We start from the raw sequence: 13,290 nt of genomic DNA, 5'->3' as shown, positions 1-13,290 counted from the left end.
TTATTATTTCGATATTTTTTTATTAATAGGTATATTATTTTAATCATAAGATATTGATCTGACGGTTATAATAAATTAGATAGTTGATAAAAAAATTATGACAATTAATGAGATTGGATTCTTATCAATTATCAACATTTTTAAAAAAGATTAGAGTCTAACTTATAAATAATGACAAAATCATTGTGCAAATTACCTAGTGAAAAAAAAAATTTGCCTTTATCAAGTTAGTTACAAAACTAATGTTACTTTATTAAAAGAAAAAGGATGGACGAAGAAAGGAATTCACCGCCTAATAATTAAATGAAGACTTTTTTTTTGTCACTATATTAAATTTTTATTGAAACGTTATTGTTTTAGATGATTAAGGCACATAAAGACACAAATTACATTTATATGTTAGTGTGGTTTTAATTGTTATTCCAATATTTATTTATTAATATGTATATTATTTTAATCATAAAATATTAATCGGACGGTTGTTATAAATTAAATAATTTATAAAAAAATTTATAATAATTAATGAGATTAAATTATTATTACGATACATCACTAAATTTTTATTGATAAAAAAGTAATCATTCAAAACTCGTACTTATATATATTTATAATATTCTATAATTAATAACTTAGAATAAGATCGTGAAATAAGAGCATTCAGTGCACCCAATTAAATAATCTAATGCATGTTACTTTAAAGTAACAATTCCTTGGTCCTTTTGACTAATCACGTATGCCTCGTTCATTTTACCAATTTGAGTTTTTAGTTTTAAGTTTTTATAGTAAAAAGCTCTCAGAAAATATCACATCTAACTTTTTTTGCTTCAGTAAAAAATTTTTAAAAAATGTCACATCTCTACTCAAATTGAAAACTCAAATTCGTAGAGTGAACGACACTGTAATACTCTCAACTTATCTGTGGACTGCATAACAAATAGTCTTCTACTAGTGGATCACATGTTTGTGGAGAGAGAAAGAAAGAGAGAGAGAGAATATTATGCATTTATTATTTAGTGACAGATATGGATAGATGTTGACAATATGTATAAGGCGATTGGAGGGTAGAATAATTGAAGGACGTGATTGAAAGATAAATTAGTTGGCGCCGGTCACATGATTGATTACTTGTTTCAATAAAATGGCAATCAAATTAATGATCTTTCAAGTAAAGGGCAGATCATGATCTCACATTTAAATCACTAATATTGAAAGTTTATACAAAATCTCTCTTCTTTGTGTGGGGAAATATGGGAGTGGAGTGGATGACCATTTATTGTTGTTATTAAATAAGTGCTTATAGTGAGGAAAGATTACTAGATTAGCCAAAAATGAACGAACATTTTTTTTTTCCTTGGGGCAAATGGGTTTCTTTTGATTTTTCTCCTATGTTGGTTTAAGTATTAATTTCTCCGTTGAATTGCAATTCGCAATTGGTGCAATTTTAATTTCTTCTTTTTGGTGCAACTTTATTCTTATTTTGAATAGTTACACTCATTTAGAAATTTGTGTGTTTTTTTTAATGTATTATCGATGTTAAGAAGTAGAAAAGTTGAGGATTCTTTGTGAATTTTGAGTTTTGCAACAAATAGAGGGTAGACCCCATACAAGTATGAGTCGACCTCTTATTTCTATGCGGAGTTGGAGGCGGCTCTGCTCGGGAAGAAAAGGGCATGAAAAAGAAAAAAAAAAACTTTACAATTATAGTGAGAAAATATCCACCAAAATTACAAATTTGATTGGTATCATAAAAAAAATGATAAATTATTTGTACAACTGCTATTTTGTACTTATATTATTTCTTTTTTTCAAAAAAAAAAACAAAACAACACAGAGAGGGAAAGTGAGCTCAGTTACCCTTTGTGTTTAGTTTTTCATTAAAAAAAAATCTAACATATATTGGATGGATTAAAATTGACAAGGTTCACTATTATCCTAATTTTCCATCTCATGTTACTTTTCTTTCCTTCTTTTTTTTTTTCCCCTCCTTAAAAACTTATCATTTCATGTAACAATCCAATGCAACATTTTTTTCTATTCGACAAAAGACAAGGATAAGGTTCATCGCTCAAATCCCCCGTTTGTTTGTTGAGAAAAAACAATGTAAAATTAAGTATTGTTTATTTCACCGATTCAAGTTTTACTACAATAAAAAACTCTCAGACACAGTCACATCTAACTTTTTTATTACAGTAAAAAACTCTCATATAAAGTCACATCTCACATAAAGACTATACTTTTTAGAGAATACTTTCGTTTGAAAATAAACGAAAAGTAAATAAATAAAAGAAAAGAAGAAGAACACATAGTTTTACTTCCATTTTTTAAATTGGTTAAACATTATTTGAGATTCCAAAAATTAACAGGGGATTTGAATTCCTCTAATTATCAAAACCGGTGACAATTGAAAAGAAGATTTTTATACTTTTACGAGATTTTTTATTTTTTTTATTTTTTTTAAAAGAAAAATGAAAAGCAACTTAGGTCTCGTTCACTTCGCGGATTCGAGTTTTTAATTCGAGCTGAAATGTGACATTTTCTGAGAGATTTTCATTGTAGCAGAAAAAGTTAGATGTGACATTTTCTGAGAATTTTTTACTGTAAAAACTTAAAACTGAAAACTCGAATCAGTGAAATGAAAAGCAACTTAGTTTTTTCTTCTCTTCTTCTTCAATTTTTTATTTATTAGAACCACGGAAACAAGAGAACATTTTACTAGCTTTTGTTCGTCTTCTTCCTTTTAACGACATTCTTATAGTAAGCAATAATTAAGCATACACATGAAAACATTTCTACCTTATCCTAAAGTGTTAGATGCCTAATTCTGAAAATGACACAAGAAGTCAGTGGACTTTTGGAAACTATACAACATTAAAGTGAGTGACAATAGAGAAATTACAAAAATGGAGAAAAAAACAACAAACAGACAGCTTTGGGGGTTTTGATTTAGAGAGAGAGAGAGAGAGAGAGAGAGAGAAAAAAGAATTACTCAAAAGAAATGTTGATAAGGATAATTCAATTTGCAATGTACAGACAGCTTTTCACATCTAGTTATTATATTAAGATAAAAGGAAGATAAAAACAACCAAAGTCCTTTTCCTTTTTCACTTTTTAGATTGGTAAAAAGATGGCAGGGCCTAGATGAATCAAATTCCTTTGTTTGAAAAAAAAAAAAAAAAACATAAATACCCCATCACTTTTATAAATATAAAGTTAAAACAACTACAAAACAATGATCAATCCCTTCAAAAAAGGAACATGAAAAAAAACAAGAGAGAGGGGAAAAAGAAAAGGGAACACATTATGATCAAATAGAAAATCCATTGGAGAAAATATGTGTACAAGAATCAAATGGAGGACAAATTACGGTTTTGTCCAAAAATGTTAAGAAATTTAGGCTCCGTTCATTTCACCGATTTGAGTTTAGAATTCGAGTTTTGTTACAGTAAAAAAACTCTCAGAAATAATCACGTCTAACTCTTTTGTTACAGTAAAAAGTTCTCACATAAAGTTATATCTTAACTCGAATCATCGAACTAAACGGACCCTACAGTAAAAACACTAACGGATATGAATTTGGTTCCTCGACAATATGGATAGCATTCATTAATTCGAACAAACGTTCTTGACTCCATGACAAATGACAACTCACCTCTTTTAGTGCAAACAATTCAACTGCCTCTCATAATATTTGTCCATATGGACCTAGCTTAAACTAAACCGAACCATGTTCATTTCTTCGCCGCTGCCTCTCAAGATGAGAGGAATTTATAGATCATCAAAGATCGATGACAAATAGCAGCGGTTGAGTTTACATCGTATAACTGAGAGGATTTGTTTTTATTAATTGACATTGAGTGAACACCCCTCTCATAAAAAAAGAGTAATTAGGGGATATTTATCTCTCACAATTAGGGCCGGCAATACAAATTACGACACGATAATACGACTTGAAAACAATACGAATTTTCCGGGTTAGGGTTGAGAAAAAAGATGTTCGGGTCAGAATTTAATCGACCTGAAATTGACACGAAAAACACGGGTCAATTTCGAGTTGGACCCGTCTAACCCGAACACGACACGAAACTCGTAAAAAACTAAAAAACACGTATATTTTTCATTACAAATTTTTTATTTTATTATGAACTTATGATATCATGATAGTTATACTCAAAATATTATACTATTATTTGCTTAATTTTAATGGATGTTATTGTATTTTAGTGTGTTATGTATTGTAAGTTATTTGGTAAAAAACTAAATAAAAGTATATAATTTTTGTGTCAATTTCGTGTCACGGGTCATTTTCGTGTCGTATCGTATCAACCCGTAAAGTTGTCGTGTCGTGTTCATGTTGCGGTTTTTAAAAAAATTCGTGTCACGGGTCGTATTCGGATTGATTATAAATTTAAAAAAAAAATTAATCAAAACACGATATGAACACGACACATGACACGAATTACTATCTCTACCCACAATAACTATTGACGACGTTAATCACGTCACCGGAGATAAGTGTTGGTGGAGTTGAGGCTCGTGTGTATGGACGCGAAACTCCCCTAGCAGTTACTTTGGATTTTACCAGTTACTTTGGATTTTACCCTAGTCACCACTAGGGATTTTACCTTATCTGCCACGCGATACCAGTCAAGAGTTTGGAATTTTCTTTTGTTTTTAAAGTAGTAAATAGTTTATACTTATGTTGTTACCAGCTAATTGAAACAAAGTCCATTCTTTTTTTTTTTTTAATAAGGTTAAAAATTTTAACTCTACATCTAAAAATGAAATCATATGTGGATAAGTCTATATTATTTATTCACTAGTGTCATTACTTTTCTTATTTCCTCCTGATTCTGTGTTTTTCGACTCTTCAAGTATATATATGAGTAGTTTTATCCGTTCATGTGGAGTTTTAACCTTAAGGATATGGGTCTAACATTTATAAGTTAAAGCATTCTTTTATTTTCTTCTATTTTTTTTTCAACTTTTTTCTTACCATAATCACTTCATTTTACAGAAATTAAATGATATTAGGCCTAACTCAACCTAACAAAACTGACTTGTTATGAGAGGATTGCCCTCACCTTATTAAGTAGATCATGCCAATATCTCCAGCCAATGTAGGATTCTAATCCGCTCCCTCACGCACAGCGTGGGCCATGCCAAACCGCTGCAAATAAGTCGATATTAGGGAACCCAACATTGTAAAACTGGGTCTGCTCTGATACCATTTTATAGAAATAAAAGGATATTGGACCTAACTAAACCTAACAAAACTGACTTGTTAAGAGAAGATTTTCCTCACTTTATTAAATAGATCGTGCTAATATCTCCAACTAACGTGAGATTTTAATACTTCTCCCTCCATTATCCCAAAGAATAAAAATAAAAAGGGATGCAATAAAATTAGGGGGAGGGTTAGTTTTTACTTTTTAGGGAGAGAAAATTAGAAAACACCAACAATTAATAGTAGTAAATATGTGTGCACTTTCCTTTATAAAAAAGATGCTCTTGATCTTAATTGAAATTTCAGATATGGTTTATTAAGTTTCATATTGCAAGTACGAAAGGAAATATATTCTGCCAAATAAATTTATTTCCGAGAAATCATAGACTAGGAATATCTACACACATATATGTTATAAATATGGAGTATTGAGCAATATCTTTTACTTTTTTTTTTGTTTTTGATAAATCTTTTACTTAATTTTTGGGAGGAGTGGAAAAATATTCAAGATGTCCTTTTCATGGTCTACTTAATTGTCACAAGACGAAAAGATCACAATCCATAGATTGGGGAATACTTTTCTTTAATTCGGTTCCATTTTTTTAATCTTTTTCCCTCCAACAAAGAAGTCTAAAATAAAGTTCATACTAATAATCCCAAAACGTAATTATAGTAGTCAACAAATATTCATGAATAAAATTTTCTTTGAGTAATTATATTAAGGGAGAATGACTCTAGGTTATCTCTCGGGTAATTAGTGCAAATGATGTCCACATTTTTTTTATTAAGTGATCTTGATTCGAATCTTTTGATTATAAAAATTAAATTCTTTATTATTAACCAATGTGTTCGATAATAAATGTAATTCACCTACCTCACTAGAGTGCATTTTGCAAAAATTAAAAACTAGGGATTTATTATAAAAAAGCAAAAATTTGAAATGTAATAATGCAATTTACTCGAATTTTAAATATAAAGGTATGAATGTGATAGGGGTTAACCGTATAAGAGTATTGAATTTTTTTTTTATAATCTTAAAATATATTGTATGAAAAGGACAAGGGGTTTAATGAAGCCGAAATGGGTAAGAATAAGGAGACGTTTGGTTCATGGATTAGAATCATGAGATTAGAACTATTTTCGAATTACGTGTATTTTTTGTGAAAGAAAATACTGTAGCGAATCATGAATCATGATTCGAATCGGGGTACGAATCCCCTCACCAAACAACCCCTAAATTCTCAACTAAACATGACGAATATCCAATAGCTCACAACCTCCCCACCCACACGAAAAAAATAAAACAATAAAGAATATAAAACAGACAATAAAAAAAGGGCGGAGAATAGAAGTATAAAACAAACAGAAATTACTAATTTTTTTAACCATGTGATAAATAATTAGTAATTTATTTTCAGAGATCTTTTCTTTTATGAAAATCTTCGTAATAGAGGGTAAACATGTTTATTTTCAATTATTTGATTAGTTTTTTTTAAAAATTAAATTTGTATATATTATATTAAAAATTTACAGCACACCACGTAAAATTATTATTATTATTACACAACTGCTAAAACCATCTCTAATGTAAATATTAATGCTAATTGTATATCTACCGTCAAAAAGTATGATATGATATGTTATTTTTATTTTTATTCTAATTTATTATGCTATTTAAAATGTTAAATATATTTTTTTATAATTATTAAACTTTAAAAGTTGTAAAAATAAATTTTTATATTTAAAATAATTAAAAAAAGGCAAAAATTACATTGAATATATGAAAAAAGTAAAAAAATTTCATCTATTATATTTAATACAAAATTTACTATATAAAAAATTTAATAAAAAAATAGCATTAATAAATGACGGTTAAAAAGTTAAAATTTAATAAAAAAGGCAAAAATTTACTATTAAATTTGTAATTGATATATTAATTATTATGAAGATGCTTTAAAAAAAAAAAAAAAAAAAAAGCAAAATAGTCTTCCCCACGTTATATGCAACCAACTTGGGCACTATATTTGACAGAGACATTTACAGATTACACGGTTAAAATTTAATTAATAAATGACGGAAAAATCTGCTATATATCAATGGGACCCGTAGAATTCTCCGTAAGAAAAATCCAAAAACAGAGAAAAAGACTCGAAAAGAGAAAGAACCCTGTGTGTGTGTTTTTGCTTCTGTTTTGGTCCTTTCTTTTTAGTTTGGACATTAGACTTTGGAGGGAGATTTTCCACTCCAAATTTCAATTCCCATATTTTTCCCTTTTAGAAGAATAATAATAATTATTATTATTCATCACTAACTCAAACCCTACTACTTTCACTACTGAAGATGTTTTGAAAAAATTGATCCCAAATCGACCCCTTAACAGATTTCTCTGTGCATGGAATTCTGTATATGAGTTTGAGCATCAATGGAGGTTTGTAATTTCAATCAATGAGATAGATATTTACTCTTTTTTGTTTTGTTTTTCTTGTTGGTGTGTTTATTTGAAAAATACGAGGGAGGAAGTAGAAGAAGAAGCCATTAATGGCGGAAGTGAGAGTTTCGGATCTCCACTTGAAGAAGGAGCTGACGCAGATTCGGAAAGCCGCGAGGGCTCTTCGCGATCCAGGAACAACCTCCTCATGGCGCTCTCCTCTCGCTTCTTCTTCTAGATCTGTCGCATTGCCGTCCAAATCCGAAAACGACTTCGGCCTTAGGTCATTTCCGGCGACGACGGCCGCCGGCGACAAGAACAAGCGAGTCTTCTTGTACAACTGGAAGAACCACAAGTCCGCCTCCAAAAACGGCGACGTTTCCGTGGCGGAGGACGATGACGAGGAGGAGGAGGAGGAGGAGGAGGAGGAAGAAACGTCGTCGTTTGGCGGCGGCAGTTTGGACGACAGCTTGAGCGACGCGCGCAACGGGATGAGGGGGAGGGACGCGAGCCTCGTCTCACTGGGGACGCCGTCGGTGAAAAGGAGCGGCGGTGGGATCAAGAAAAGAGGTAAGAAAATGGATTCGCATTTGGAATTGGATGTTTTGTCAAAGTATCAGAAGGAAATAATTCTCTCTAGGAAGAACAAGTCTTTGAACTCTAGGAGATTGGTTGATAATAGTCTAGGATTAATAGGCCAGGACGATTCTGTTGAACAATCTGATGACACCGATCAAGACTACTCGAATTCCGAGGATATAAGGCGGGTTTCTAGGGCTTCCCCATTGCTTTTGAAACTCAAGAAGCAGAAAAATTGGTCGCACTCATCATCTAAGTTTTTTAGAAATGGTAGTAGGAGAGACGACTCGTCTTATACTTACAGTACCCCAGCATTGTCGACTAGCTCTTATAATCGGTACGTGGGGAACATTCGTAACCCGAGTACCGTTGGATCGTGGGATGGGACCACGACTTCGGTTAATGATGGGGACGATGAGGTGGATGATGGTTTGGATTTGCCGGGTCGACAAGGGTGTGGCATTCCTTGTTATTGGTCGAAGAGGACGCCGAAGCATAGAAGCGTGTGTGGAGGATGTTACTCGCCCTCGTTTTCGGATACTTTGAGGAGGAAAGGGAGTAGCATGCTGTGTGGAAGTCAAACTATGTATGCTAGACGCCGTAGAGCGTCATTAAGCTCCAACAAACGGAGGATTGCATTGAGAAGTGCACAGGGTGTGCTTCCGTTGCTTAGTAATACTATCGATGGTAGGGGAGGGTCGTCTATAGGGACAGGGAGGAGTGATGATGAGCTCTCTACGAATTTTGGGGAGCTTGATTTGGAGGGTCTGAGCAGATTGGACGGACGGAGGTGGTCGTCTAGCTGTCGGAGTCAGGAAGGGTTGGAGATTGTTGCTCTTAGTGGGGAAGGAGAAGAGGAAGGGACACCGGGAAATAGTAAGAGTTTTAGCCAGAAGTATAAGCCCATGTTCTTTGGTCAGTTGATTGGGCAGGGTATTGTGGTGCAGTCACTTATGAATACCATTTCAAGAGGTCGAATTGCGCCTGTTTATCTCTTCCAGGGTCCCCGTGGGACGGGAAAAACATCGGCAGCCAGGATTTTTGCTTCTGCCTTGAACTGTTTGGCTCCTGACGACTCTAAACCATGTGGCTACTGCAGAGAATGCACTGATTTCATTGTTGAGAAGAATAAGGATCTCTTGGAAGTTGATGGCACCAATAAGAAAGGGATTGATAATATTAGGCACCTATTGAAAAATATATTATCAGGGTCTTCACCAGCCTCCTCACGGTACAAGGTTCTTGTGATTGATGAGTGCCATTTATTGTCTTCAAAAACGTGGCTGGCCTTTCTTAAATTTCTTGAAGAACCACCGCAAAGAGTTGTGTTTGTATTTATAACTACTGATATTGACAACGTGCCACGTACTATACAGTCTCGTTGTCAGAGGTATCTGTTCAACAAAATCAAAGACAGTGACATTGTGGCAAGGTTGAAGAAGATTTCTGCTGAAGAAAACCTGGATGTTGAACCGGATGCACTGGATTTGATTGCTTTGAATGCAGATGGCTCACTTCGAGATGCTGAAACCATGTTAGAACAATTGAGTTTATTGGGGAAAAGAATTTCGAAATCGCTGGTGAACGAACTGGTAAGTTTTCTCTAAATGTTTCTCGACATTTTCTGCTTCAATGGAACATTTATATAGTTTTTGCAAATAGCATACTGTAAATAGATAGATAAGTAAATTCTTTAACAGGTAAATACTTTGTTTTTTTGTTTTTGTTTTTTTCTTCATTGCTTAATAGGACAATCAAGCTTACTAATAGTTTCTGTTATCTACCATAGGTTGGGGTTGTTTCTGATGAGAAGTTGTTGGAACTTTTGGAGTTAGCAATGTCATCGGACACAGCAGAAACTGTTAAAAGAGCCAGAGAGTTGATGGACTCTGGCCTTGATCCAATGGTGCTGATGTCTCAACTTGCCAGCCTAATAATGGATATCATTGCTGGAACTTACAATATCTTTGATATCAAAGGCAATTCATTATTTGGTGGACGAAATTGTGAGTTCCCGCTCCTACCATTCTTTTATCAATATAGTTAGGCAGTGTTATGTGCATACAACACCATCATTACCCGTATAACGAAGAGGGTTAAACTTACAAGCTCCTCAGCTAGTATATCTTTGAATAGTACGGAAGTGATAAAAATTTATGCCAGTCTTATTTTGCTATTCTTATTTTTCCTACTGTTTGCACTAAAAAGATTTATCCTTCTCCTTAACCGAAGACGCAGCTACAACATGAGTACCCAAATGTGTTTTCCAGAAACATTCCCTAGGGTGAAACATGGAAATGCGGGGAAAATTTATCTCAATAAAAAAAAATAAAAAAAATAAAAAAAAAATATATATATATATATATATATCCATCTAGATTCTAGACACATTCTATTTCATTTTTCTTTTATGTATTGTCAGTGTTCTTATAACTTGCATGTTTGATTATTTGCTCAATATGCGGTTGGGGGTCATGCCTTAGTGACTGAAGCAGAATTGGAGAGATTAAAGCATGCTTTGAAGCTTCTTTCAGAGGCTGAGAAACGACTCAGAGTTTCAAGTGAACGGTCAACATGGTTCACGGCGACTCTTTTACAACTTGGTTCAGTGTCTTCTCCAGACCCTAATCATTCAGGTAGCAGTAGGAGACAGAGCTACAAGACAGAGGATGGTCCGTCAAATGCTTCAAGAGAAGCTACTGCGTATAAGCAGAAGTCAGATGTTCAATATCTCCCTCACAAAGCAACTTCTCCTGCCGGGCAAAATGCAGTAAATGGTAATCTCAACTCCAGAGGAGATTTATTGTCCCAAAATGATGGTCTCAGTATTAACTCCAAGCTCTCTCATATGGATGTTGGTGTTTCAGCTGCCTCATATAATGATGTCATGGTTGGAAATATGATGATTCGATGTGTAAACTCGGAAAAATTGGATAGTCTCTGGGCACGGTGCATTGAGAGATGCCACTCAAAGACACTGAGACAGTTGCTTCATGCTCATGGACGGCTCGTTTCTATTTCAGAAGTTGAAGGTAAGCTCATTAATTTTGTAAAGGCTCTAACTATCCATCTGTTTCAATTTTAAATAAGAATGCACTACAATCTGATTGACCTTAGTCAGAGTTCTCTTGATAATTGTTTCCCCGTCTTTTAGCTTACTGGCTAAGGCTAGGTTAATGAAACTTGTGCATGTAGGATAGGAAATCTGTGTTTTCCCAAACCCCGAAAGCATCCCTTACTTTGGCTAATTATACCTTTGTTATGTTTTGCTTTTTAACATATTCTACATAAATACTACGATGGTTGAGGCAATAGAATGTAGGAGTGACAAGTCCAAAGAACAGTGAAAATCTGGGAATCAAAAACGAATTTAAATGGAATATGACAGCACTCTTAGTTAATGTTCGAAAGCTACTTAACTAATATAATTGTATACGCAGGTGTTCTGATTGCTTATGTTGCATTTGCTGATGAAAATATTAAATCTAGAGCTGAAAGATTTTTGAGCAGTATTACAAATTCGATTGAAACAGTTCTGAGAAGCAATATAGAGGTTAGAATCATCCACTTACCAGGTGGAGAGGTTGCTCTACATGGTCCAAGTCCTATGGGAATTGAAACGGGGAGGAAGGCAGGTCGCCCTGATCATACTGGCGGTTATTCTAATTCCTATTCATTGCCAAATGGGACCTACCATTCTACATCTGCGTCTTCAGAGTTACTGGCTGAAGGTGACACACAAACAAGTGATAAAGGAGAGCAGAGGCAGGAGATACCGATGCAGAGAATTGAGTCCATTATCCGCGAGCAAAGGTTAGAAACTGCCTGGCTACAAGCTGCAGAGAAAGGCACCCCTGGATCATTGAGTCGGCTGAAACCCGAGAAGAATCAGGTACTGCCTCAAGAGGGCAGTGAAGATCAGACAGAATTAACGAATTCAATTGGGCTGTCCTCTCGGCAATGGGAAGATGAACTAAACCATGATCTCAAACAATTGAAGGCTAACAATGGTAGGGTCCTTCAAAAGGACCAGATAGGTAGAAAGGTTGATCGTTATCCCATGTCCCCGAGTTTATTGCATGATACCAGCTTCATGGGAACTTCTATAAAAGACAACCTGTGAGTCTTAATTTGATTCATATTACATGATTGCCTTATTTTCTTTTACTTCCAAATTGACTGATTGATTTGGCTGCTTTTATCATAAACAAATTAGGTTTCTGGAAAAAAAAAAATTAAAATCATAGCCAGATGACTTTGCACTCATCTGGTTCATAGGTTTGAACGTAAAATTTAAACAGAAATTCAGTGGTTTTTTTTTTTTCTGGTGAGAGAAAACACTATTGCATAAAGGTTTAGTTGAACTGTGGTTCAAATCTGCGAGACAAACAGGCTTTTTATTTTACGTACTTCTGGAAAGGATTTTCACATTCAAATTGTAGATGTTAACAGGAATCATGGAATTAACATTTTTTTTAATGCTAAGATCCATTTATCAACATCTGTGTGTTGTCTAACATCCTGTTTTTCTTCAGGAGCTATGAATCGGGGTCTGCGGCGGGAGGTTGCAGCAGATTTTTCTGTTGGAATAGCAGCAAACCCCACAGTAAGGGGAAGGTAAGCTCTTCTTGTATTTGCTAGTTTTACCTGTTTGTTCACTCACTCCGTTTCTTAAACCACAAATAAATCTCCTCCAAATGTGGCTAAACAGGTAAGAGGAACCCCCCGGCCGACCAAAGGTGGGCGGTTTTCATTGTTTGGTGAATGTGGGAAGCCAAAGAAAACTGAGAGCAGGTTTAAAAGATAAACAGGAGATTCTAGTTTGGAGCATTGGAGATACCATTTTTTTTCTTCTTTTTTTTTTTTGGGATGCAAATTCTTGTTGTATTTACTATTTATTTTCCACTTGAGCCATTTTTCAGGGGATGAGGGTGAGGGAGGGAAAAATTGTAAAGGGGTGTGCGGTTGGGCTGCAATCATGTCTTCAGCTCCTTCCATTTTTCTTGGGATCAATAAAAATTAGTGTTTGGTAAACTGATTCTAATTTAGATTATGAAAT

At 34.1% G+C, this 13,290-nt stretch overlaps 1 protein-coding gene across 2 annotated transcripts; it reads left to right on the top strand.

Annotated features, from left to right (window-relative positions):
* The first annotated feature begins 7,728 nt into the window (after positions 1–7,728).
* On the top strand, positions 7,729–13,244 carry LOC21399528 (protein STICHEL). 2 transcript variants are annotated; one of them, XM_024173153.1, is made up of 7 exons: positions 7,729–9,823; positions 10,021–10,237; positions 10,715–11,008; positions 11,099–11,263; positions 11,672–12,350; positions 12,767–12,848; positions 12,943–13,244. In XM_024173153.1, exons 1-7 carry the CDS (start codon positions 7,763–7,765, stop codon positions 13,036–13,038), a joined length of 3,594 nt encoding a protein of 1,197 aa, XP_024028921.1. In that variant the 5' UTR covers positions 7,729–7,762; the 3' UTR covers positions 13,039–13,244. The 2 variants fall into 2 exon arrangements, with proteins under 2 accessions (XP_024028921.1, XP_010088696.2); XM_010090394.2 differs by having other exon boundaries at positions 10,715–11,263.
* Positions 13,245–13,290: the final 46 nt, after the last annotated feature.

Source organism: Morus notabilis, unplaced genomic scaffold, assembly GCF_000414095.1.
Source record: "Morus notabilis unplaced genomic scaffold, ASM41409v2 Scaffold1225, whole genome shotgun sequence".
Lineage (NCBI taxonomy): Eukaryota > Viridiplantae > Streptophyta > Magnoliopsida > Rosales > Moraceae > Morus > Morus notabilis.
This window is presented reverse-complemented; position numbering and strand designations above follow the sequence as displayed.

Coding starts and splice junctions, on each gene's coding strand:
- LOC21399528 (XM_010090394.2), top strand. CDS start 7,763: ATGGCGGAAGTGAGAGTTTCGGATCTCCACTTGAAGAAGGAGCTGACG. Junction 10,238..10,714: donor ATTATTTGGTGGACGAAATT/GTGAGTTCCCGC, acceptor GTCATGCCTTAG/TGACTGAAGCAGAATTGGAG. Junction 11,264..11,671: donor TTCTATTTCAGAAGTTGAAG/GTAAGCTCATTA, acceptor TTGTATACGCAG/GTGTTCTGATTGCTTATGTT.